Consider the following 24,059-nt stretch of genomic DNA (forward strand, 5'->3'; position numbering starts at 1 on the left):
GAAAATTTTTCTCATTTTTGTACCAAATTTTGCCTATAACTCGGTCGGTATCGAACGAATCGCCAATCTTTAACCTGTGGTCGATAGATGGCACCAATGGCTACATTTTCTTCATGGACGGCCATGCCCTTAGATGTTTGTGCCAGAAGTTATTCGAGGAACCAAGTTCCTTACCCTGTTTGAGAAAATGTAAATTTTTCTTCATTTTTGCACCAAGTTTTGCCTATAACTCGGTCGGTATCCAACGGATCGCCAAACTTTAACTTGTGGTCGATAGATGGCACCAATGGCTACATTTTCTTCTCGGACAGCCATGCCCTTAGATGTCTGTGCCAGAAGTTATTCGAGGAACCAAGTTCCTTACCCTGTTTGAGAAAATGTAAAATTTTCCTCATTTTTGAGCAATGTAGCAAAAATTTGAAATGTGATATATTTTGATGGGAATTTGTTGCAATAAGTTTCTTTTCACTTAAATAGTGCTTTAAATTGAAAAAAGAATAAAAAAACAAAAAAAAATTTCAAAAAAATTTTCCACTCGAAAATTTCATAAGGCTTACCCCTTACGATTTTTTTGGGAAATTTTGCAAAAAAAATAAAATTGTTTTATTTTAATGCCAATGGGTTGCAATGAGTTTCTTTTCACTCTAATAATCCTTGAAATAAAAAAAAGAGTGAAAAATAATAAAAAAATCAAAAAATTCAACAAAAAAATGAAAAATTTTCTCATTTTTGTACCAAATTTTGCCTATAACTCGGTCGGTATCCAACGAATCGCCAATCTTTAACCTGTGGTCGATAGATGGCACCAATGGCTACATTTTCTTCATGGACGGCCATGCCCTTAGATGTTTGTGCCAGAAGTTATTCGAGGAACCAAGTTCCTTACCCTGTTTGAGAAAATGTAAAATTTTCCTCATTTTTGCACCAACTTTTGCCTATAACTCGGTCGGTATCCAACGGATCGCCAATCTTTAACCTGTGGTCGATAGATGGCACCAATGGCTACATTTTCTTCTTGGACAGCCATGCCCTCAGATGGCTGTGTCAGAAGTTATTCGAGGAACCAAGTTCCTTACCCTGTTTGAGAAAATGTAAAATTTTCCTCATTTTTGAGCAATGTAGCAAAAATGTTAAATGTGATATATTGATGCGAATTTATTGCAATAAGTTTCTTTTCACTTAAATAGTGCTTTAAATTAAAAAAAGGATAAAAAATCAGAAAAAAATTTCAAAAAAATTTTTCACTCAAAAATTTCATAAGGCTTACCCCTTACGATTTTTTTGGGAAATTTTGCAAAAAAAATAAAATTGTTTTATTTTAATGCCAATGGGTTGCAATGAGTTTCTTTTCACTCAATTAATATTTTAAATTCAAAAAAAAAGAATAAGTTCCCACAAGGTGTGCCACGTCTCATGTTGATTTCTGCTGATAATGAAGCTTATCAGGGAGTCACAGTGTCCCGAATGGCCGGGTGTGCGATATGTGGCGAAATTCACCTTCGTGATGCTCTCCAGCCGTGAAAACTGGCGTTACATTGCAGAGGCAATTAGAACCATAATAACTCGTCTGCAGGAACGCGTCGATAGAGAAGGTACTGAGGTCGGTCAAGGCCATCAGCAGTAAACTGTGGCTTTCCGAGTGGCAGTGGAATTCCGAGAGAGAGTAGTGAGGCTCAACCGATACGTGCGTTGAACGCATCGTGTTCTCTCGGACGTGGTCTTCTCAATGACAATTGCTCGAGTCCGGTGCATTCGGAGAACCTGCAACATTTCTTGCTAAGCGGCCTAGGGCAGCTGGAAAGGAGTTAGTGAGGCTACTGCGTGGATCACCGGATAACTGCAGCGAAAGTGCGATGAAGAGAAGACCAACCTGGTTCAGCACACCAGGTGCTTCGGAAGCGGACGAGAAGCTACAGGTGATGCTGGAGCGTCTCTCCGTCGACGAATTAGCAGCGGCCAGAGAGGTGGACACAGAAACACGTTGCCTGAAGGGTTCGCCACAAGAATTCGGATTGAGAGGGTTAGACAGAAAATGACACCTTTCTGTTAGACCTCTCGCGGGGCAAAATGAAAGAGTAATTGGTAGCAAGTGGGTTGTCTATTACTAAAATGACCATTCAACTCACTATCATTTATTTTAAAAAGCAGTAAATAGTCAATTGGAGTACTCCTACAGGCAGTACGTCACCCAAGTAGCTGGAGTTCAGTGCCTGCTCGTGCTCTTCTTCCTAGCGGTGGAAAATTCCTGATCAGGTGAAGTATTTTCAACAATGTCTGCGATGCGTTCGAGTCACGCATGACGAAGCAGTCTTTCGGAACTCTAATTTGCTTATTTAATGTATGTCCTAAACGCTTTCGGGTGGGCTTCTTGGGCTGTTACTAGTTACTAACGCATTAACCACGTGGCTGGTGATTAACAAAACCAACAACCACGTGCTTTTTTGTTTGCTTTTTAAGCGTCTTAAAAAGATGCTTTAAAGTTAAGCCAAATTTCCGATAGATGGCAGATTTCACTTTCAAATAATACTCCCGTTTGCTCTATACGCTAACAGATGGCGCACTGGGTAGCTCATTTTCAACCATCTGTCAGAGGGTTATGAATTCCGGATCATTAACGATCACAAACGTTTACCGTACGCTTTCCGGCAAACACACGTCAACGCGTCACCACGACGAGCGCGTCAGCTAAACTTGATCGCGAAAAGGAAATATAACCGCCGATCATCTTTCGCTCATCGAAACGGTACAAGTGATGCCTTGTATCGACTACGAACAACTAGAGAACAAGGAGGTGCAGAGGAATAAGCCAGCGATCCAGAACTAGCTGATATACTGAGTTGGAAGACACCATCGAGCCTGAACCTCCAGAAGACGCCGATCCCACAAATCACTGTACGCCGACTGTCCTGGTGGAATAATTCGACCTTACATCACGAAGTCACACCGGAAACAACTTCTACACGCCGTCTACAACCACAGGCATCCTGGAGCACGAGCCACCGCCAAATTGATGACGGAACGATTCGTTTGGCAGGACTTCAACAGGGAGACCCAGAACTTTGTAACGAATTGTATCGCGTGTCAATGAGCGAAAGTTCTCTCACGTCAACGAAGACATCATCGGACCTTTGCAGGCAGCAACGGCAACCGCTACTGCCGGACAATCATCGACCACTTTTCTCGTTGGCCCGAAGCACCCTACCAAGGATCATACTGGATACTTCAGCGAAGCCTTAAGTTTTTCAAGATTCTGATAAATGGACAACCGCCTGAAACCACCAACATTGCCTGAAATCGGCCTACAAAACAGACGATCCACCCGACCCGACGCGAAAACGAAAAACACCAACGGACAACCCGCCATCGGCCGAGTATCCATCTCGAACCCAAGAGCCGACGTCCAGTCCAGCATCACCGGAGACCGGAGAAAAGGAGGACGATAACATATCGACCGACTGCGATCACAACGCAGAGTTATAATCCCTCTGCGCTATCGGTAACACCGGTGACCGGTCTAGGAGAGGAGTACTGTGGTGATCAGAGCATCCTAGTTAGCTAGGACACGAACATGTGGCAAAGCGACACCTAGGAATAAACGCGTGAACTAACAAAAGTTTCCATTTTGGTAGAACATGACGAGATCAATAAGGTCCCTGTTTCCAGATGTTCCCAGACAGGAAACCAACCCGTCAATTAACGTCAATACGACCAATACGTATATTTATAAAATTTTGCTAAATTTCCCAAGAAAAAAGTAAGACTGTAGCCTCATGAAATTTTTAAACTTTTTGAAATTTTTGACTTTTTTTTTATTATTTTTCACTCTTTTTTTATTTAAAGCATTATTTGAGTGAAAAGAATCTCATTGCAACCAATTGGCATTAAAATAAATCAATTTAATTTTTTTTGCAAAATTTCCCAAAAAAATCGTAAGGGGTAAGCCTTATGAAATTTTCGAATGGAAAATTTTTTTGAAATTTTTTTCTGATTTTTTATTCTTTTTTTAATTTAAAGCACTATTTAAGTGAAAAGAAACTTATTGCAACAAATTCCCATCAAAATATATCACATTTAAAATTTTTGCTACATTGCTCAAAAATGAGGAAAATTTTACATTTTCTCAAACAGGGTAAGGAACTTGGTTCCTCAAATAACTTCTGGCACAGACATCTAAGGGCATGGCTGTTCGAGAAGAAAATGTAGCCATTGGTTTCACCTATCGACCAATGGTTAAAGTTTGGCGATCCGTTGGATACCGACCGAGTTATAGGCAAAATTTGGTGCAAAAATGAAGAAAATTTTACATTTTCTCAAACAGGGTAAGGAACTTGGTTCCTCGAATAACTTCTGGCACAGACATCTAAGGGCATGGCTGTCCGAGAAGAAAATGTAGCCATTGGTGCCATCTATCGACCACAAGTTAAAGTTTGGCGATCCGTTGGATACCGACCGAATTATAGGCAAAACTTGGTGCAAAAATGAAGAAAAATTTACATTTTCTCAAACAGGGTAAGGAACTTGGTTCCTCGAATAACTTCTGGCACAGACATCTAAGGGCATGGCTGTCCGAGAAGAAAATGTAGCCATTGGTGCCACCTATCGACCACAGGTTAAAGTTTGGCGATCCGTTGGATACCGACCGAGTTATAGGCAAAATTTGGTGCGAAAATGAGGAAAATTTTCATTTTTTTTTTAATTTTTCGATTTTTTTTATTATTTTTCACTCTGTTTTTTATTTCAAGCATTATTAGAGTGAAAAGAAACTCATTGCAACCCATTGGCATTGAAATAAAACAATTTAATTTTTTTTGCAAAATTTCCCAAAAAAATCGTAAGGGGTAAGCCTTATGAAATTTTCGAGTGGAAAATTTTTTTGAAATTTTTTTCTGATTTTTTATTCTTTTTTTAATTTAAAGCACTATTTAAGTGAAAAGAAACTTATTGCAACAAATTCCCATCAAAATATATCACATTTAAAATTTTTGCTACATTGCTCAAAAATGAGGAAAATTTTACATTTTCTCAAACAGGGTGAGGAACTTGGTTCCTCGAATAACTTCTGGCACAGACATCTAAGGGCATGGCTGTCCAAGAAGAAAATGTAGCCATTGGTGCCACCTATCGACCACAGGTTAAAGTTTGGCGATCCGTTGGATACTAACCGAGTTATAGGCAAAAGTTGGTGCAAAAATGAGGAAAATTTTACATTTTCTCAAACAGGGTAAGGAACTTGGTTCCTCGAATAACTTCTGGCACTGACATCTGAGGGCATGGCTGTCCAAGAAGAAAATGTAGCCATTGGTGCCATCTATCGACCACAGGTTAAAGATTGGCGATTCGTTGGATACCGACCGAGTTATAGGCAAAATTTGGTGCGAAAATGAGAAAAATTTTCATTTTTTTGTTGAATTTTTTGATTTTTTTATTATTTTTCACTCTTTTTTTTATTTCAAGCATTATTAGAGTGAAAAGAAACTCATTGCAACCCATTGGCATTGAAATAAAACAATTTAATTTTTTTTGCAAAATTTCCCAAAAAAATCGTAAGGGGTAAGCCTTATGAAATTTGCGAGTGGAAAATTTTTTTTGAAATTTTTTTCTGATATTTTATTCTTTTTTTAATTTAAAGCACTATTTAAGTGAAAAGAAACTTATTGCAACAAATTCCCATCAAAATATATCACATTTAACATTTTTGCTACATTGCTCAAAAATGAGGCAAATTTTTTTTGAATTTTTTTTCTGATTTTTTATTCTGTTTTTAATTTAAAGCATTATTTGTTTGAAAAGAAACTCATTTCAACCAATTGGCATTAAAAAAAATCAATTTATAAAATTTTGCAAAATTACTCAAAAAAGATGGTAAGGCTAAAGTTTTAAGAAATTATCAAACTTTTAGAATTTTTATTAATTTTTTTATTTGTTTTTAATATTTCACTCAAGGAACTTAAAAATACAACAAAATGAGTTTATTTTTTAACTGCAGTAAACAGATTTTATTTAGCTATTGATATTGCGTAGGCGGTTTGGTCCATGAAGCGCGTTTTACTCGCCTGTTTGACCGACTTTGTACCAACATTATTTAGGCGCTTTTTACTCGAACCGCGAAAAAAATCGCTTCGTGTATTTGCAACCTAACATGATGTTACGTGGAGTACAATTCTTACATCTCAGTTCCATCAGCTATGGAATGCCAGTTATTTGGTCAGATCGTTTTTTCCAATATAAATACTATTGAACAAGCTTATTAATATACAATGGATGAACGTATTGTACCGTAGACAAAACGTTGTATTGCTTCTGTAAAGTTTGTAAATCTACCCTGTAATCTCAAACCGATTCTCTCGGAAAAATTGATTGCACTCCGTCTTTGCCAGCGGTTCTCAAGCGAACGCTTTGCACTAGAAATTTGTGTACGAAATTAAAATTTAAATAAAAACTTATATTGATAACACGGCAAAGCAATGATAAGGCACTTTTTAGTTTGCAATTTGTGCAAACACACAAATAATACCTTTCAACCGATACCATCCGCACTAAACATTGAGTAACACTGGAAACGCACCCCGCGAAGTTGAAGGGTGAGCTCTACATTCGGTTACTTTGCGTGTGAAACCATCTCAAAAAACCCATCCAAAAATAACTCTACTTGCGTTACCGTTTCTCTCCCGTTTACTCTCCGATCTCGAGAGCGTGCGCGCATGCAATGAAAATGCTTCTCACGTTTGGCGTGATGCAAGACACAAACCGGAACGATGAGCAGTCTTGTTCATTTGAAGCCAAGCAACGGAAACTGCAGGGTGTAATTCGTTTAATTCGGACTTTTTTTTGGCGTAACGCGGTACGCGCGTGCATGGCTTGATAATTGTCATTCCGATATTTTGTGTGTGTGTGTGTTTTTTTTAATAGCAAAAAAAAGGTAAAACAATAAACGAAGCGAATGAGTGAGCGTTTGATTAATTGTATTGCGTGTGGGTATGCTCCTGTGTACACATCGTGCCGATCGTTATAAGTGCTGATCGAATGATCGTTACTCACCAGTTCGATCACCCGAGTATGTTAGAGATGTTTAGTTTGTGTGTGTTTACGTGTTATATATATTTGTGTAAAATCTCTTACATTATAAGGTCTATAAGGTCTTGAATGTTGTTAAAAAGTCGCTAAGAAAGATTACCTTCCGGGCACAGCAAGAAACACAGCTGACAGCTGGGCAGCTAGCCCCTAACATCAGTAACAATGTGCACAATCAAAGTCTCCTATCAACCAGAACCCCGTCAGTATCGCCCACACCCAAAAAACGCTTCGGATAGGGGGAGGGTTTTTTCTTCTTCTTATTGCTGTTTTAGTTGCGTGCTACGGTCGTGCGTAATGAGAATCTTTTTTTTCTTTCTTCTGCGTTGGCGTTAGCGTTAGGAAGCGCTGAATCGTTACCGAAACCATTTTCCGCGCAGTGACGGTTAAGCTGTTTCCGTGTGGTTGGGAATTGCGCACTAATCTAGGCGGTTTTCGTTTAAAGCATCACTTTAACGTTAGCCAAACAAGAAGTGAAATGATGTGCAAAGAAATATTTGCTTGTGGTAGTGCTAGAGCATAAGAAATCTCACATGTAGCAGCAGTGGTTTGGTTCTCCCGAGCATTGTTGGCTTGTTTCGGCAGGCTTGTCTATTTTAAACAAATAAATAACTTCATCCTCCATGTTCCAGCCTTGAAATGAACGCATTCAGTTTCAGACACAAGGCGTTTATACATTTGTTTGACTCCTTTATTCCCCCCCGGGGCAAGTCTCGATACCTTCCTGACCTAGGTATTGCGAAGTTTTTTTTTTTTTTTTTTTTTTTTTTTTTTTTTTTTTTTTTTTTTTTTATTCATAAAGAACGGCCAGGCCGTATTGCTTTGCGAAGTTTTAATGACTGTAAATGTGGTTTTTCTTTTTCGTATTTTTTCGTTTTTTTTTGCGTAGTAAGTGGTAGGGAAATCTGTTGAAATTTTTCACAAACGATAATGAACACATGGATGATGGAATGAAAATTCATTCCGATAAAATAGAACAGTGGTTAATGTGAGTGTGTTATCGATATTGGCAAACACTGATCGTAAAGCGATAAACCAACACTTGGGCACTGGGTAGCGAATGCCGGTTACAACCGGTGCAAAAACATGAAACTGTGGAAGTCGAAGAAAAGTGTTAGCAGTGCAACGGGCAACGGTACGACGAGCTGTGTGTCCAGCTCGGGCAGTACGCTCAAGAATGGTGGCAGCATGCTGTCGAAAACGTGCAAATTTAGCAACGGCAGCAGCAGCGGAAGCGCCAGCAATCAAAGCAGCAGCAGCAGCAGCAACGGTCACAGCAGTGCGCTCGATGACAGCAGTGCCGAAACATCCTTCATCAACCAGGGCACCGGAAGCCTGCAGCCGACCGGTGAACCGGTGGCGGTCGGTGGTGTCGTTTCCGCCATGGTTCAGCACTCAACCGGAAACATCTTTTCGGGTAAGTCGTACACGTTGGGACGAATGTGTAAGAATTTAAAATTTTCCTAAATATATAAACAAGCAAAGATCTTTTTTTTACACATAAAAAAATGTTTTGAAATATATTTATAATTTTAATTATTTTCAAAAAACAAAACTACTCTCACATGAGACTATAAAAAAGGAAATAAATCGAATCAGTTTGTTGTAACGGTATAGTTGGTTTGCTGTAAAATACAGTGTGTAACGTAAAACAAACTTTAAGGGATGAAAAAATAGAAACTTTAAAATATATCAGCAATTAACATAGATTCTTTAATAATTATTTTCTATGAAATTTGTTTCTTATTTAAAAAGACTTAAACGCGTTAAAACTAAAATTAAGAAAACCAAGAAAACTATTACAAGATTAAAACAATAAAATAAATTTACATTTAATATAATAATAATTGTTTTTTTTAATTAAGAAACGCTGTATATTTACAGTACTTAACAAAAAAATAAATAAATATAAACAATAACGCTTGGTTGAATTGAAAAAAAAAAACATATGTTCAAAACACAAAAAAAGAAGTTAATTGAGGAGAAAAAATGCTACAAATACGCTTACTACCAGCAGCTAATTGAAAAGACAAACACAAAACCTTTCGCTGTATTGAGGAGTCAAACCCTCAGCATAACGTTGCTTGCGCCGCATCGTGCGAACGGTCCATAAATGCGTAGGTGTGGGGGCCACCTACAACCACACGACGATTTGCTCCCATTCCTGCTGCCTGTAGCTCGTGCAGCACGGCAGCATCATCCCGTGCATTAATGTCACATTATAAATAATATTATCGAGACGGATGGAAAAAGCGTTAAAACAAATACAGGGCAAAATCACGCCCGAGAAATCATCGCGTTCGCGTTACGCGCGTTCCATCGTGGTTCTGATGAATTTGTGTATCTGCCGAGAGAAGGAAACGTTCAAATTGGGCGCTTTTATTTTGGCTGAAGTATTTATACACCGTGTTTGGGGGGGAACTACTGTTCTTTCTGTGTGTGCGGCGTTAGAGATGGGGTGCGATAATTTATCGGTTTGTAGCACTGTTTTACGGCTGTGTGCATGAGTAACAGATGAGTCAAAGGAAAGGTTTTTGTTGTTGTTACCAATCGTCAGGGTCGATCGTATCGAGCAGTGCCAAGGTATTGTTTTCGCGGTGAAAGTATCGATTGTAAGGCAATATTGATCAATTTCTTTACATTGCTTACAAGGGTTGTTTTTGAGCATTTTGATTCAAATTTTTTTTTATTTACGAATATTACAAATTTGGCACGCACTGTATTGTTTTGTTGTCCAGCGTGATAGCATCTGCATCAGCGAATCTTTCAAAAAACGAAGAAAAAAACAACGCCTGTTGGCACATTTCCATCTCATCTGGCTCGTCTCGACGCCTGCTGTGGCTCCTAGAAGGCATGGCGCCAGTTGCCGGCACACGGCTCTGGCATTTTTCCGAGCGCCTCCAGTACTGTCGCCAGCTGGGCGACGGACAAATTTCTTCGGTTGAATATTTGCTTTAATACAAAAAAAAACATATAAAGCAATGACCGAATCCGGTCATATTGTATCGCTTAGTTTGCTGCATGCAAGCCAAAGTGGAAGGAGGCGAAAACTCTTTCGCAGGGTGGCGCACAGTGCTCCTCGTCGAAAAAGGGTTTTCGACTCCCCGGAGAGATATTGCTTGATTCGCATTAGTCATACAGTTGTGTGTGTTTTTCTTTTCCTTGCTCGCAGCAATTCGAGAAGAGTACATCTACGAACAATTTATATTGCAACGCAGCTAGAAGCAAAACCATCAAACGTTTTGTTTCGTACAAGAGCCTCCCCTCCCGGAAAAGCAGTTGCTCTTTGCGTACGCGTTCCAGCAAAAAACGAAGTCGTCTCCGCTCATTCCGGGATGCATAATTATAAATAAATGGCTGTGCGTTTCGCAGATTACACTGCACACTGTACTGTTTGGGGAGGGAGGTCAATGCGCTGACATTAATCACCGATCTAATGATACAAACTGCAGACACACACGCACATGCAGAAGTTTTCTTGGATTGACTTGAAAATGATGGCTGGTACTTTTATCTTGATTATGCACTGAAAGAAACTAAACTGAAAAGAGCGATTGTGTATACAATGCGTGAAGAAATGCACAAGAAAAAGTGCATTTTTGTCTCAAAAAATGAGTTAAAATATTTTTTTTTATTTATACAGTGCGCTACACAAATGTGTGTGCATTTTATTTTTCTCCATTAAAAAAACTTTAATTCACTTTATCAGTTTCTTATATTTTAATTTCAATAATTATAAACTATATTACTATTAGCACAAAAAAAAATTAAATAAAAATAAGACCACTTTGTAAAATTGATAGTTCCTCTTTTTCTTGTTTTCAATTTTACTTGTACATTTCTATAAACGAATCAATTAGCCAACAAATGGGGAAGAATTGTCTAGATAAACACTCCACTTGAAACCCAATGCATCGCGTTCGTAGTTTGTATGTAAGTTCTTCCCTAGTTTGATTTGTTTGGACGGGTGTGCAGGAATGCACGATGCACGTAAATTCATCCCAATGCGATGACCTCAATTCTTTTGCCCAAAGTCACGATTCAAACATTAGCCAAGAAATTTTGTGTGCGTGTTGAACAACCCAATTCGGCAAAGCGTCGCTTGGAACTTGCACTACGCATTTAATCAATATCGACAATCAATTTTACAATCACACTAGTAACACATTAGCGCAAATGGGAGATTACAAATGGTTGTTCATAATGAAGGGGTGTTTTTGATGTTGATGCTGATTTCATCACTTTCATCACTTGAAAGCAAGCATATGGATTTTAAATAGATCTAGAATGTTGGCCCGGTGGTGAATGTGATAAACGGCAACGGTTCTACACGACAGAAACGGGTATTAAATCCCATCCGGAGCAGTAGCCCGGCAGCATGGACAGACTATCCAGCTACGCAAAAAAAAAGTATAGTAAGCCAGAAAAGGCCGGCATGTTCTCTGTGCTCGTTAAGCCAAGAAACGAGGGAGGGAGAAAGAGAGAATGTTGGAATGACTCTTGAAAGAGCCAAATGTCATTTTTACGAATGCTAAGAGTGATATGACACGGTCATCAGTGTGCCCAGGGTCACCACAAAGAGTGATGACTCTTTCAAGACTCTTTTATGAGTCGAACGACTCTTTCATGAGCGAAATGACTCTTTCATAACATTTAAAACTTTTGTGTTATTTTAATTTCTTTAGGTGAGTTACATTGCAAAGGCATGCAATTGGTTGAAATAAGTTATTTTTCACTCAAATAATGCTTTAAATAAAAAAAAAGAACAAAACATTCATGAAAAATAAAAAAATTCTAAAAAATGGAAAATTTCATAAGGCCTTACCTTTGTTTATGAGTATTTTTCCAAAATTTTATAAGTTGATTTATTTTAATGCCAATTGATTAAAATAAGTTTCTTTTCACTCATATAATGCTTTAAATAAAAAAAAGAACAAAAGTTAATAAAAAATTCTAAAAATTTGAAAATTTGATAAGGCTATTACCTTTCTTTGAATAATTTTCCAAAATTTTATAAATGTGATATTTTTTAATGCGAATTTGTTGCAATAAGTTTCTTTTCACTCAAATAATGCTTTAAATTAAAAAAAGAATAAAAAATCAGAAAAAAATTCAAAAAAATTTTCCACTCGAAAATTTCATAAGGCTAACCCCTTACGATTTTTTTTGAGAAATTTTGCAAAAAAAATTAAATTGATTTATTTTAATGCCAATGGGTTGCAATGAGTTTCATTTCACTTAAATAATGTTTTTAATTAAAAAAAGAATAAAAAATTAGAAAAAAAATAAAAAATTAGAAAAATTATAAAATTTCAAAAGGCTCATTTTTGCACCAAGTTTTGCTATAACTCGGTCGGTATCCAACGGATCGCCAATCTTTAACCTGTGGTCGATAGATGGCACCAATGGCTACATTTTCTTGATGGACGGCCATACCCTCAGATGTCTGTGCCATAAGTTATTCGAGGAACCAAGTTCCTTACCCTGTTTGAGAAAATGTAAAATTTTCCTCATTTTACCACCAAGTTTTGCCTATAACTCGGTCGGTATCCAACGGATCGCCAAATTTTAACTTGTGGTCGATAGATGGCAACAATGGCTACATTTTCTTCTTGGACGGCCATGCCCTCAGATGTCTGTGCCAGAAGTTATTCGAGGAACCAAGTTCCTTACCCTGTTTGAGAAAATGTAAAATTTTCCTCATTTTTGAGCAATTTAGCAAAATTGAAAAATGTGATATATTTTAATGGGAATTTGTTGCAATAAGTTTCTTTTCACTCAAATTATGCTTTAAATTAAAAAAAGAATAAAAAATCAGAAAAAAATTTCAAAAAAATTTTCCACTCGAATATTTCATAAGGCTTACCCCTTACGATTTTTTTGGTAAATTTTGCAAAAAAAAATTAAATTGATTTATTTTAATGCCAATTGGTTGAATTGAGTTTCTTTTCACTTAAATAATGTTTTAAATTAAAAACAGAATAAACAATTAGAAAAAAATTAAATAATTTTAAATATTTCCTCCTTGTGAAGGTTTTAATCAACTCTTTCATAAGAAAGATTAAGTTCACTCATTAATTCTCATTTATTTCACACCAACTTGGACCCTTGCTTGCCGTACTCTAAAACCCTAACAATTAAAACCAATGAGACGGAGCAGCTAGTTGAACACAAAACGAAAATAAAAATATTATAATCTATTTTATGCATGATTTTAAGTAATTAAAGGATTCTTATACAAACTTACATGTTTTTTCCTTGTTCCATTTGCAGCAAGTGATCGCGCTATGAGTCCAGCACAGTCGGAAGACTCTGGACTGGCGGCAGATCGGGGTACAACGTACGCAACGATTTCGGTGCCGCGCGACAACGGCCAGATCGGAATAGTGTTGGCAGGTACGGATGACGCATACACTAAAAGCGCATTGAAACTAGATTTATACCAACGTTCTGTCGGTTTTACTGCTGCTTACAGAGCGTAGCGATCTCTCCTTTCCACCGATGGTGGAATCTATCAATGGGCCGGTAGCGGATCTGCTAGCACCGGGCGATCGCATCCATCAGGTGGACGGTGTATCAACAATTGGGTTGACGAATCAGCACATCTTCAGCATACTGTGCCACGGTGACGGTCCAGCAATCATCGAGATCGAGTATTCGTTCCCCGAGTACAGTGAGTAGTAAGCCTGGTGACGAAAACCCTCTTTCCCAAGAAACCGAACGGTGTTGTTTGCTAAGCGTAAGTGTGTACTTCTCGCCGCCAGTTTCACAGAACAGTCTCTGCGTGACGACGAAAATCGCCCAGATCACGGTGGAGCGGGAGAACGGATGCCTGGGGTTAACGCTAAGGGGTGGCGGCGAGTACCCGCTGGTCGTCACGAACGTGCGCATGAATGGGCCGGTGTTTAAGACGGGTCAAATAAAACCGGGCGATCGTGTGCTGCGTGTGGACAATGTGAGTTTGTAATACTGGTCGGCGAGTTCGCGCAGTTTCGTTTCGATCAACTATCCTTTGCTTTAACGCGCTGTGTTGTACAGGTTTCCCTGCTCAACAAGAGTCTTGCCGAGGCGCAACACATACTGAAGGATGTGCACGTATCGGGCTACACGAACCTCACGATCGAGTACGACGTTTCGGTGATGCAGACGGTCGAGCTGAGCATGGGACCGCTGCTGTTGGAGATCGAGCGTCCGCTCAATGAAAAGCTGGGCTTGATACTGAGCAACTACTCCAGTGCGGTTAACTTGAACGATATCTACCACAGCAGCTACAAGCTGAATGAGGTACAGCCGGATGGAATTTTCATCGCCAGCATACTACCGGCGAGCATTGCCGACAGGTAAGTTATGTTGGGCGACTAAGAAGTAAATCTTTTTTTCATGTATCTTCTCAAAAAACACCAAAAATGCCTCCGATTTTGGGAGAACTGTATCTGTAAAATTTTCAGCTTAATCTCACCTTAAACTCGTTTTTTCTTTAATTGCAGATGTGGCGCACTAACCGTGGGCGATCAAATACTTTCGATAGACGAGAATGTAGTCGATAATGGTGTCTGCACGTTGGAGGAGGCTACCGCACTGTTGGATGCGAACTGCATCAAAGGTTACACCCAATTACACATACTTCCTGCCCATATGTTTGTTCGACGTCGAGGTACGTACAGATATATGCAGAAACTACGGAGTTCCGGTGGTGTTTTTCGCAATCTTCGCTTTTAAAAAAGAATCATTTTAATTAATGTGATTCTCTTCCCTCGCTTGAAATGCACTTTGTACGGTTACGCTGACATACTCATCCAAACCAAGGTTTAGAGTCACAATTTCTTCACATCTCGCTCTGTTTTCGCTTTCGTTGAGATGAAGGAAAAACGAAGATCATTCACTGCTTCTAACGTCTTCTTGCCACTGGGCAGAAAGATGCACGACCGGAAATATAAAGATACGATGACACTTATAATTTGCCATATGTAGCTAGTTTCCTGTATTTCTACAAGTCTTCTTTCCTTTTTGTGTTGCTTTCTACACATTTGTATCTTAAAATCCGGGGTGACATTTATCCAAATGAGAGACTGCCGTATATATTTATACAATCCAAAAGAAAAACGGTTAGGCAAAGTGTATGAGAATTTCCAGCTAGGTGTGCGATTTCAAATCGAAATCTAAACGGCGCACGGTGCACGATTTTATTGACATAATATTTCTGTGCCACTTCTGTACGATCTGCTCTTTTACGATCCATAAATCGGCCAATGGTAATGTTACGCAATTAGGTAGGAAAGCGGCTCATTAGAAAGTGAAAACGAAGCAACCGGAATGTTTTGCTGGGGGTGAGTTTTAATGGTATTATTATTTCTTTTCCTTTTTTTTACGAGCGTTTCGCTGGATTTAAACCCAAACGGAAATGGAACCTCCGATCAGGGTCAATGTGTGAGTGTGCGTTTTTTTTTGCAATGCTGTACCTCCCCATGATGGTTTGATGCTGGCTGGTTGTGTACAGTTTATTATCCAACGCAGTAGTTTCGATTGAATGAGGAGACTATTTCTTAGACGACAGTGTGTGATAGTCACTAAAATTGTTTGGTTTTAAGAAGAAGAAGAAAAAAAAACACACACGACAGAAAGTAAACGTGACATCCGCGTGTAGGATGTCATGCCCAAGATCATATACGCACTTTTAGTGTATAGCCGTACGGTTGGGTGTATGGTTTTGTTGTTGTCGTTTTGGGACAGCTTCGTCGCCCTTCTTTCGGGGCACAGCACGCCACATTACGCTACGGTGCGATTGATATTTTTAGACTCATTATAATTTGTTTTCTTCCACTAGCGTGATATTTTCTTTCCACTCCGTCTCGGTGTCGCTTTTCTTTCTTTTCCTTTTTTTTTTGCTTTTGCTATGCTCGGTGCCTCTGTTTGGCACTTGGGGACTGTCAACTGTGGATGTAGGAGTCCCGATGTATGCCCGCCACCATCATCACTGACTGATCGTGGCAGACATACGGCTACGGATGGGAAGAAAAAATAAGAGAGAGAGAGAGAGAGAGAGAGAGAGAGAGAGAGAGAGAGAGAAAACAACCCCCTCGAGTGGAAAGCGGTGGAAAAAAAGGCAAAACGAAAAAGGGCAAGGAAAAAGGGAACGAATCCCACCACACACCAACTTACGGGAGCGTGTTGCGCCCGCGTTGATGCTGCTGCGCCACACTGGCGGGACCTTTTATTTAGCCCCGACATTTTCCGAGAACGCCAGCGCGATTGCGGTATTGCGCACCGTACGATAATACTGTACGGTGAAGAAGCGCAGGGTGAAAAGAAAAACAACAAAACAAAAAACCTATATATCCATGAACCACTCATCGCTTCGGTTTAGATGAAAAGGCTGGCCGGCTGGTTGGGGTGGCATGGTAGATGCGTCGTCGTATGACGAAGAGATCACTCGGAGTGACAGCTGCACGGTTAAGGGCTCCTTAATGCGCTTGACGAGGAATGACATCGCCCTCACGTCCTCCTCCCACCACCCCACCACCTTCCCGGGGTCCTTTATAAGAAGGCGTCTCGGGCGGGATGCCCGGGATGGGCAATAAAAATGGTGTTTTGGAAAAAGGGGGAAACCCCGAAGATTGGTAGGTAGCGGGAGGAGACAGCACCGTTACGTTGGATCGGTATATTTGCTGCTAATTTTATCTTTCGGTCGGTGTATACCGGCCACGACTCCATGTGCCACTAGAGGGAAGGTGAATGTGAATCGGTTCTTGAAGATTGCTCTCGCCGACACGTTGCCGCGTTGCCTTCGAATGTTATTAATTATTTGCTATTAATTAGACGCGCAATGGCATTCAAGACAGAAAGAAAGTTAATGCTGCCAGGTTGATTTAATACACTGTCGCTAGTTCCTGTAGACACACTCACCTTTATGGTTGTGCTCGTTAGCTTCGAACTTTTCGCACTCTAACGTTTGTTGTAAATATGGAGGTGTTTTAGATTATGTGTTCAATATTTCTTGTTGGGATTGCAATGTCTAGTTAGTGAATTGTAGACTGTTTTTAATAAGATATTCTCTCATTTACCTATACAGATGTATAGCAACTCTAACTTTGATCCTATATCTCAACTCCTGGTGTATTCAATATGATCGATGTGAACTCCTCCAGTGGAGATCTTAACCTCTGAACAATGAATGAATGAGTGAACTATAGAATGTTTTTATTAAGATATTTTCTTATTTCACTGTACAGATGTATAGCAACTCAGACTCTGATCCTATATCTCAACACCCGATGTAGTCAATATGATCGATGTGAACTCCTCCAGTGGAGATCCTAACTACTGAGCAATACTCCAGCAACTCCGTGATCGATGGACAGAACAATCCTTTCAGCTCCAACTGGATACTTAATCAAAGTCTTAAGACTTGAAGTCCCAATATGCCCAGTAGGTTATATATCTGGAGTTAGAAGACTAAATTATATTGTACTTTGGATAACGAGTAAGAGAGTTACAAGGGCACCAAGTGGAAAACAGGTCGAGAATGTCAAAGCTTAGGTGTGGAGGCGATAGGATGACATATTTTTAGATCTCCCGAAACATGGGACGCTCGAGAGCAAGCAGGAGTTAGAATAGTATATTACCGCTGTTTAGGTATTTGAGATTTCGTTCTCAAAATCTTCGGCGAATTGATTGCGATATTAACGCGCCTTGTTCAATCAACTTTATTAACTCTTACTCACTTGCTGCTGAATGAAAACTTAAAGGACTTACCAATGTTTTTTTGCTACTTTGCAGGCATTTCGTGCTCCAGTCCCCGTTACGGCTTTAACACGGTCGATTCGCGTAAAAATCTCACAAGCAACAAGCATCGACGGTTGCTGCGAAAGAGCTCACTGCCGCAAACGTCCGAAGATGGGTTGCTACATTCGACCGTCGGGCTGTGCCGGGCGGAAAAGATACACATCATACTGGACTGTTCGCAAGGTTCCGGCATCTGTCTCGGTCCGAAAAGCCCGTGCGGACGCGGGTTTGTGATCGCCCAGATCATGCCGGACTCGGTGGCGGAGCGTTCCGGTTGCCTGCAGAAGGGTGACCGCATCATCGCCATTAACAAGATGTGCAACCTCGATGGGAATGCGGTCCGCCAGATATTGGGCGACTTTGGACCGGTAACGGTGGCGAACCATTACCACAACCAGGCGCAAACATCGAACTGGGTGGAGCTGGAGATTGAGTTCGATATGGCGGATTCGGTTGTACCTGCTAGCGGTGTGTTTAACATCAAGCTGCTAAAGCAAAGCCGCTGCGGGCTTGGTATTACCGTGAACGGTAATGCGCACGGTTCGTTCATTATCTCGGAGGTAAAACCGGGCAGTGCGGCACACCGGACCGGTTCACTGCGAGCCGGCGATTTACTGATGGCCGTCGATAATCGCCCGCTGCAGCATTACAATCTGGATCTGTTGCTAAAGGAAAGCAAGAATGACTTTATCACGCTGACGGTGAAACGTAACTCGCTGCCCGATTTCTTATTCGACGCTCAGCAAAAGTCCTCAGGCATCTATGGCAGTACGGAGGATGGTGCTTTTACGTATGGAAATAGGTAATCACGAGTTGGGGGTTCTTTTGGTAAAACGTTAATATATTTCGTGTTTTATTTGTAGATATACCGATGCGACGATACTGAAGATGAACAACAATACCGAGTCATACCAGATGGATGAACAGCTCCGGCGTCCTGTGTGGTCTAATACACCTTCGTACGATGGAGCTGTCCAAAGTACCGGTACGCTGAAAGGTCCTGCTCAGTCGGGGGGAAGCACAGAGCATCTACCGCTACCACCGGCCCATCTCCTCAGCGTGGATAGTGAACCGGCCGAGGAGCGGTACGACGACATCATGCACTACAAGATGGTGTCGATGAACATTAGCAACACAAACTATGTCGGTTTCGGTAGTGCCTCCACTGCATCGCCCGATAATACAATCACCTACGCGAACGAACAACCGCCAGCGCCGCCATCACTGCCAGCAGCAACGGAGGAACCAAGGCAACACATTTTTAACGTCCGATTAGAACCGAACGGTGGTCCACTCGGTATAACGCTCGCCGCTAGTGAAGATCTGCAGAAACCCATCAAGATCAGTGCCGTTGCGGAAGGCGGCGTTGCGCACAGTGTCGGCCAGCTGCAGGTCGGCGACTGTCTGCTTGCAATTAATGGCGAAAGTGTCAGCGGGTTACCACTCACGACTGCTACGAAATTACTGCAAAAGTTTGAAAACGTCGTCGATCTGCAGATAGCACGTACGGAACCGGGGTTAAACACACCGGACCGTACGGTGGCGACGGCTGTGTACGCAAAGGTCCAACGTAGACCACGCAGTCCGTCGATCAACGACGGTGCATCGAGCAATTCGTTCGGCCAGAGTTCGCAGGGTAACGTCCAGACGATGCATGTGACGCTGTTCAAGGATCGTGTGTACGACGACTACGGTTTCTCTGTCTCGGACGGTCTTTACGAGCGGGGTGTCTACATCAACCGCATACGTACTGGTGGTCCAGCCGATCTAGCCGGTCTACTGAGACCGTTCGATCGTATTGTGCAGGTGCGAGTTTTGAAGAATTGGAACTCCTCGTAATATCCTCATACTAAATCTCGTAATGCTTTCACCACACTCTTTAGGTGAACGGAACCAAAACGCAGGACTTTGACTGCTGTCTGACGGTGCCATTGATAGCGGCGGCAGGTGACAAGATCGAGCTTGTCATACAGCGCACCCTGTCGGAGTAGGCGTACGCAGAACTAGCAAATGGGAACAAACTGTATGCCACCTGTGGTTCACTTGCTGTAATCAGCTTTGCTCCTTTTTAATCCTTCCACAAAAAAGTGTTTATTCCTTACTCTCGTCTTCCCCTCTCTCTCTCTCTCGCTTTCTCTCTTTTTCTTCCTCTATCACACACACAAATACTTTTTCTCACTCGCTCTGTACTACATGTTTCCAATCACTAAAAACAAAACAAACAAAAAACATTTGAAGAAAAAAAAACATTCAGCTTTTCACTAATATGGCGTATTTATTTAACTATCTTTAGTCTCCACTAACGTGTTAGTGTAACAGTTTAATTTAACAAACAACATGACAATAAATCCTGAGCAAAAAGACTAAAACGGAGCGCCGGGGAGATTGTTGTTTATTTACTGTATTTAGAACCCGGCTGTGCAAAGTGCATTACGCTGTACCGGATGTACAAAGGTGCTGCTACCATAATAGTTCTATTGACGTCACTGGGGGTGTGTGTTTAACACTTTCTTATCAATTGTATCCCAGTGCTCGGATTGAAAATACGTCGCTACTTTACATGCTTAATTAGATTCTTTTGATTTTGTATTTTTGTTTTTGCATCATACATCTTAATGAATGTTTGTTAGATCAAGATCACTTAAGGAAGTTATTCTTCAAATTTCTTGAATTATTGAGTTCTCATGGAAATATGAGCAGTACTTCATCCGTAACGCTGTATGTCATCTGGGTACTGGGTACTGCCCGGAGAAAGAATATCATAATTAGTGTATCATTAAACAATTTCTTTCAATTAAAAGATCACACATTTGGTTGAATTAAAAAAAAATAAATAAACCGCGTGCTCCGCTACTCATTGCTCCACAACTGAGGGGTTGTCAGATTTGGCTTCGACAGCATCTTCAATGAGAGATGGGTTTTTTTCCTACTTCTTCTATGTCTGTTTGTCGCTCTCGGTTTGTCTTTCCATGCACGTCTCAATCTACGTCGCTTTAACAAAGCATGCGCAGAATCGCTCCCGAACGATTTCGGAGCGAACGTGTGAGTATCAATTCGACTGATCGTTCTTTCTACAGCTAAAGTTTTAGCGTTGGAAGAGCTATTTAAAACGCTCTCGTCTACGGACGGATCAGTAGCAGGAATCATCTCCGTCTCAGTGCAATACCCGGCAAGGGTTTTCGTAAAGCAGCTAGTTGGAAAGCAACGCGGAAGTTACTCACTCGTCGTAACTATTTTTTGGGACTTTTTACACAGAAGGGACAATATAAGAAGCAATAAGTTGTTGTAGAAGCTGCTCAGTACTAAAAGGTTGCTCCGCGTGCATGTTCTAAGTGGTGGAATCGTTGTGCTAAGAAGAACGTTTAAATATTTGTTTGAATACCGTTTGTGGAATAATTATTAACCTAAAGTTACAGTAAGGTTAGGTATTGTGCAACAGTGAAAAGACACCAAAAAGAACATAATCGCCTCCTCATACGGTGGTACAAATTGGAAAAAAATTCTTCAATTAATGTACCGAGTGGAATGTGTTATTGCTGAAGTATTTTTACCAAAATCCGTATGCTACTCCACACAACCGCACCAAGATGTCGTTAACAACACCGAACTTAATGTTTCATACAATGTTTCTGATTGGGAACTTTACGAATTACAACGGAGAAGGTAAATTGGAAAACTTTTAAACTCAACCAACGAGATGATTGATTTGAGGTAACTTATCTCAAAAAAACTTCAGGATGCTTTGGAATGTTTGGATGCTATCCTATCAACTCACCCTGGACCAGTGCAAGACGTCCGATAGCATTGTTTCCCCAGTCTCCAGAGGAACTCGGTGTTAGATTTGTGTTTTTCAATTCTCAAAACAGAGGAATACCGCAACATCTCAACCAATATTCCCACTATCTGGACATGCCAGAGATCATTAACGAGGCGAATATCAATCCAACCAAAACGGTCTATTTCATATCGCACGGATTCCTGGAGAAGGGAGCTACCAAATGGGTATGGATGTGGAGTTGCGTGAAATGTTTCAACTTTTAATTTTTATTTGCTTTTAACCTACAAATGTTCGTTACTAGATCGAAACAATGATGAATCGACTGTTGGACAGAGATCCGGAATCTACCGTCATTGTTATCGATTGGGGTTTAGGGTCCAATCCACCGTACAATCAAGCAGTTGCAAATATAAGATTGGTTGGAAATATTGCTGCACACTTCATTAAAATGATGAAGGTAAGAAGGTGACTTTGAAAGAATTGTGATGAGATCTTTTAACGAATTCCGTTTCTTGTCGGTTTTGATTTCTTTTCCGCAGGAACAACTCAATATGGATAATCTAGATAATGTGCACATGATCGGCCATTCACTCGGTGCCCATTTGTCGGGCTACACTGGTTCGACGTTGAGGAATGATCTCGAGCAAGGATTGATCGGTAGAATCACAGGTCTAGATCCGGCCGAGCTAGCATTCACCGAGACGGACGTGCTGGTACGCCTGGATCCGAGTGATGCACAGTTCGTGGATATAGTGCACAGTGACGCAACACCGTTCGTGCCGAAGATCGGGCTCGGACTGTTCGAACCGATCGGGCACGTAGACTTCTATCCGAACGGTGGCTTCAATCAACCTGGCTGCGATCAGACGTTCTGGAAGCAGAAGAATCGTTTCGTCTCCACCATGTTTCAGTTCTTCAGCTGCAGCCATTCGCGAGCGTACACGTATTTCTCGGAAAGTATTATAAACCCGCTAAAGGTGGTGTCCTGCGCGTCGTACGATAGCTACAATGCGGGCGAATGCTTTGACTGTGGTGCAGACAGTACATACTGTCTCGATTTCGGTATGAACAGTATTGCCGGTTACCGGGAGCTAGTGGCGCAGGGCAAAATAAACCCGCAGAGTAATCAACCGATCCAACTGTACTTTCAAACGGATTCACACGCACCATTTCTGAAGCCAAATGTGAAGATTACCATTAAGATTTCCAACACGAAGGAAAGCGTTGAGCATGGGCCTGAAATTGGGAAGATCTTTTTGTACATTGATGGAGGTGATAGTAGCGAACCGAAGCGGATCTACTTCAATGAGGCTCCGATGTAAGTTTGAAGATGTATAAAGTGTAAAAACACCTAGCTAATGCGTTCTTTCTATTCTGACAGCTTGTTCGAACCTGGATATAACTACTCCAGCGTTATTGCGGTTCACAGCAGCAGTAAACCAATATCCGTCAAATTGGGTTGGGAGTATGTGACGAATCTGTTTAATCCACTCACCTGGCGCTTGTTGGCCGCACCCCGTGTATACATCGAGCATGTGGATGTACAGTTCTTAACCCACCACCTGACGCAGAGACTCTGCCAGACGACGAATGTCCCCGTCACCACCAACGAAGTGAGCGTATTAACCGAGACGAAATGCAAACACAAACAGCACTGAACCAGGATACTGGACTGGATACAAACCCGTAGCTGCGGCAGCATCGATTATGTTTAACCTAATTTAAATCTCACAACTCAACGTCCATTTACGATTATCGCGCAAACAGGCACAAGCTGGTTCGCGCCTCTTATCAATGCAATGTATTGTAATTAACGAAAGCACACACAAATTGTAATGTAAAAAAACGTATATAAATATATCAAGTATAGAAAGTACTAAACTTCAATCCTAGCGAAGTCCGGTCATGTTTTGTGTAGCCGTTACCCGTGGTTCGACGCGGTTTCAAGGTAATCTTTGTGTGTTGCGCACTTTGATAAGCGCACCCAACACACGAGCCGGGCAAATGTCAAAATCCGGCATCTGCCCTGGTTTGTCGCATCCGTACGCAGGGGTGCGAAGGGCACCCGAGCCTGTTTTGCTGTAATTCTAGCCCGGCTTATCCGTTAGGTCCGTGTTTACGAATCAGCCTTCTCGTTTGAACTTTGTGTCTTGCAAAGAATGCCGTACCGTAGTTATCAGTGACGTGCATTGGGTTGTAGCCGGGTTGCGTACATTCACGAGAACGCTCACCGCATGAAAGCCTACCGGCACCGGGATGCTTCAGTGCAGATGTTCTTGGATTTGCGTGAAACGTGTGGAATGCGCGTGAGAGCATGTCGTCAGCATCGCACTGCGGTACGTCTACGGCGATGTGTGAGCCACTAGGGACATGTATTGATTAACAGCTGGTATTAATTGGGTTATATGTTTACAACGTTTATTGTCTA

At 41.1% G+C, this 24,059-nt stretch overlaps 2 protein-coding genes across 5 annotated transcripts; both read left to right on the top strand.

Annotated features, from left to right (window-relative positions):
* The first annotated feature begins 6,317 nt into the window (after positions 1-6,317).
* On the top strand, positions 6,318-21,309 carry LOC125766550 (glutamate receptor-interacting protein 2). 4 transcript variants are annotated; one of them, XM_049432614.1, is made up of 10 exons: positions 6,318-7,273; positions 7,961-8,488; positions 13,345-13,467; positions 13,547-13,744; positions 13,836-14,026; positions 14,110-14,411; positions 14,559-14,725; positions 17,848-18,655; positions 18,717-19,659; positions 19,737-21,309. In XM_049432614.1, the coding sequence occupies exons 2-10, from the start codon at positions 8,158-8,160 to the stop codon at positions 19,842-19,844; spliced, it is 3,171 nt and encodes a 1,056-aa protein (XP_049288571.1). In that variant the 5' UTR covers positions 6,318-7,273; positions 7,961-8,157; the 3' UTR covers positions 19,845-21,309. The 4 variants fall into 4 exon arrangements, with proteins under 4 accessions (XP_049288571.1, XP_049288587.1, XP_049288579.1 ...); XM_049432630.1 differs by having other exon boundaries at positions 6,318-7,054; XM_049432622.1 differs by having other exon boundaries at positions 6,318-6,919.
* LOC125766706 (pancreatic triacylglycerol lipase-like) lies at positions 20,977-23,518 on the top strand. The gene is made up of 5 exons (XM_049432910.1): positions 20,977-21,516; positions 21,590-21,855; positions 21,933-22,088; positions 22,171-22,949; positions 23,013-23,518. The coding sequence occupies exons 1-5, from the start codon at positions 21,441-21,443 to the stop codon at positions 23,287-23,289; spliced, it is 1,554 nt and encodes a 517-aa protein (XP_049288867.1). The 5' UTR covers positions 20,977-21,440; the 3' UTR covers positions 23,290-23,518.
* The last annotated feature ends 541 nt before the right edge of the window (positions 23,519-24,059 follow it).

The sequence above is a fragment of the Anopheles funestus genome, chromosome X (assembly GCF_943734845.2).
Source record: "Anopheles funestus chromosome X, idAnoFuneDA-416_04, whole genome shotgun sequence".
NCBI lineage: Eukaryota > Metazoa > Arthropoda > Insecta > Diptera > Culicidae > Anopheles > Anopheles funestus.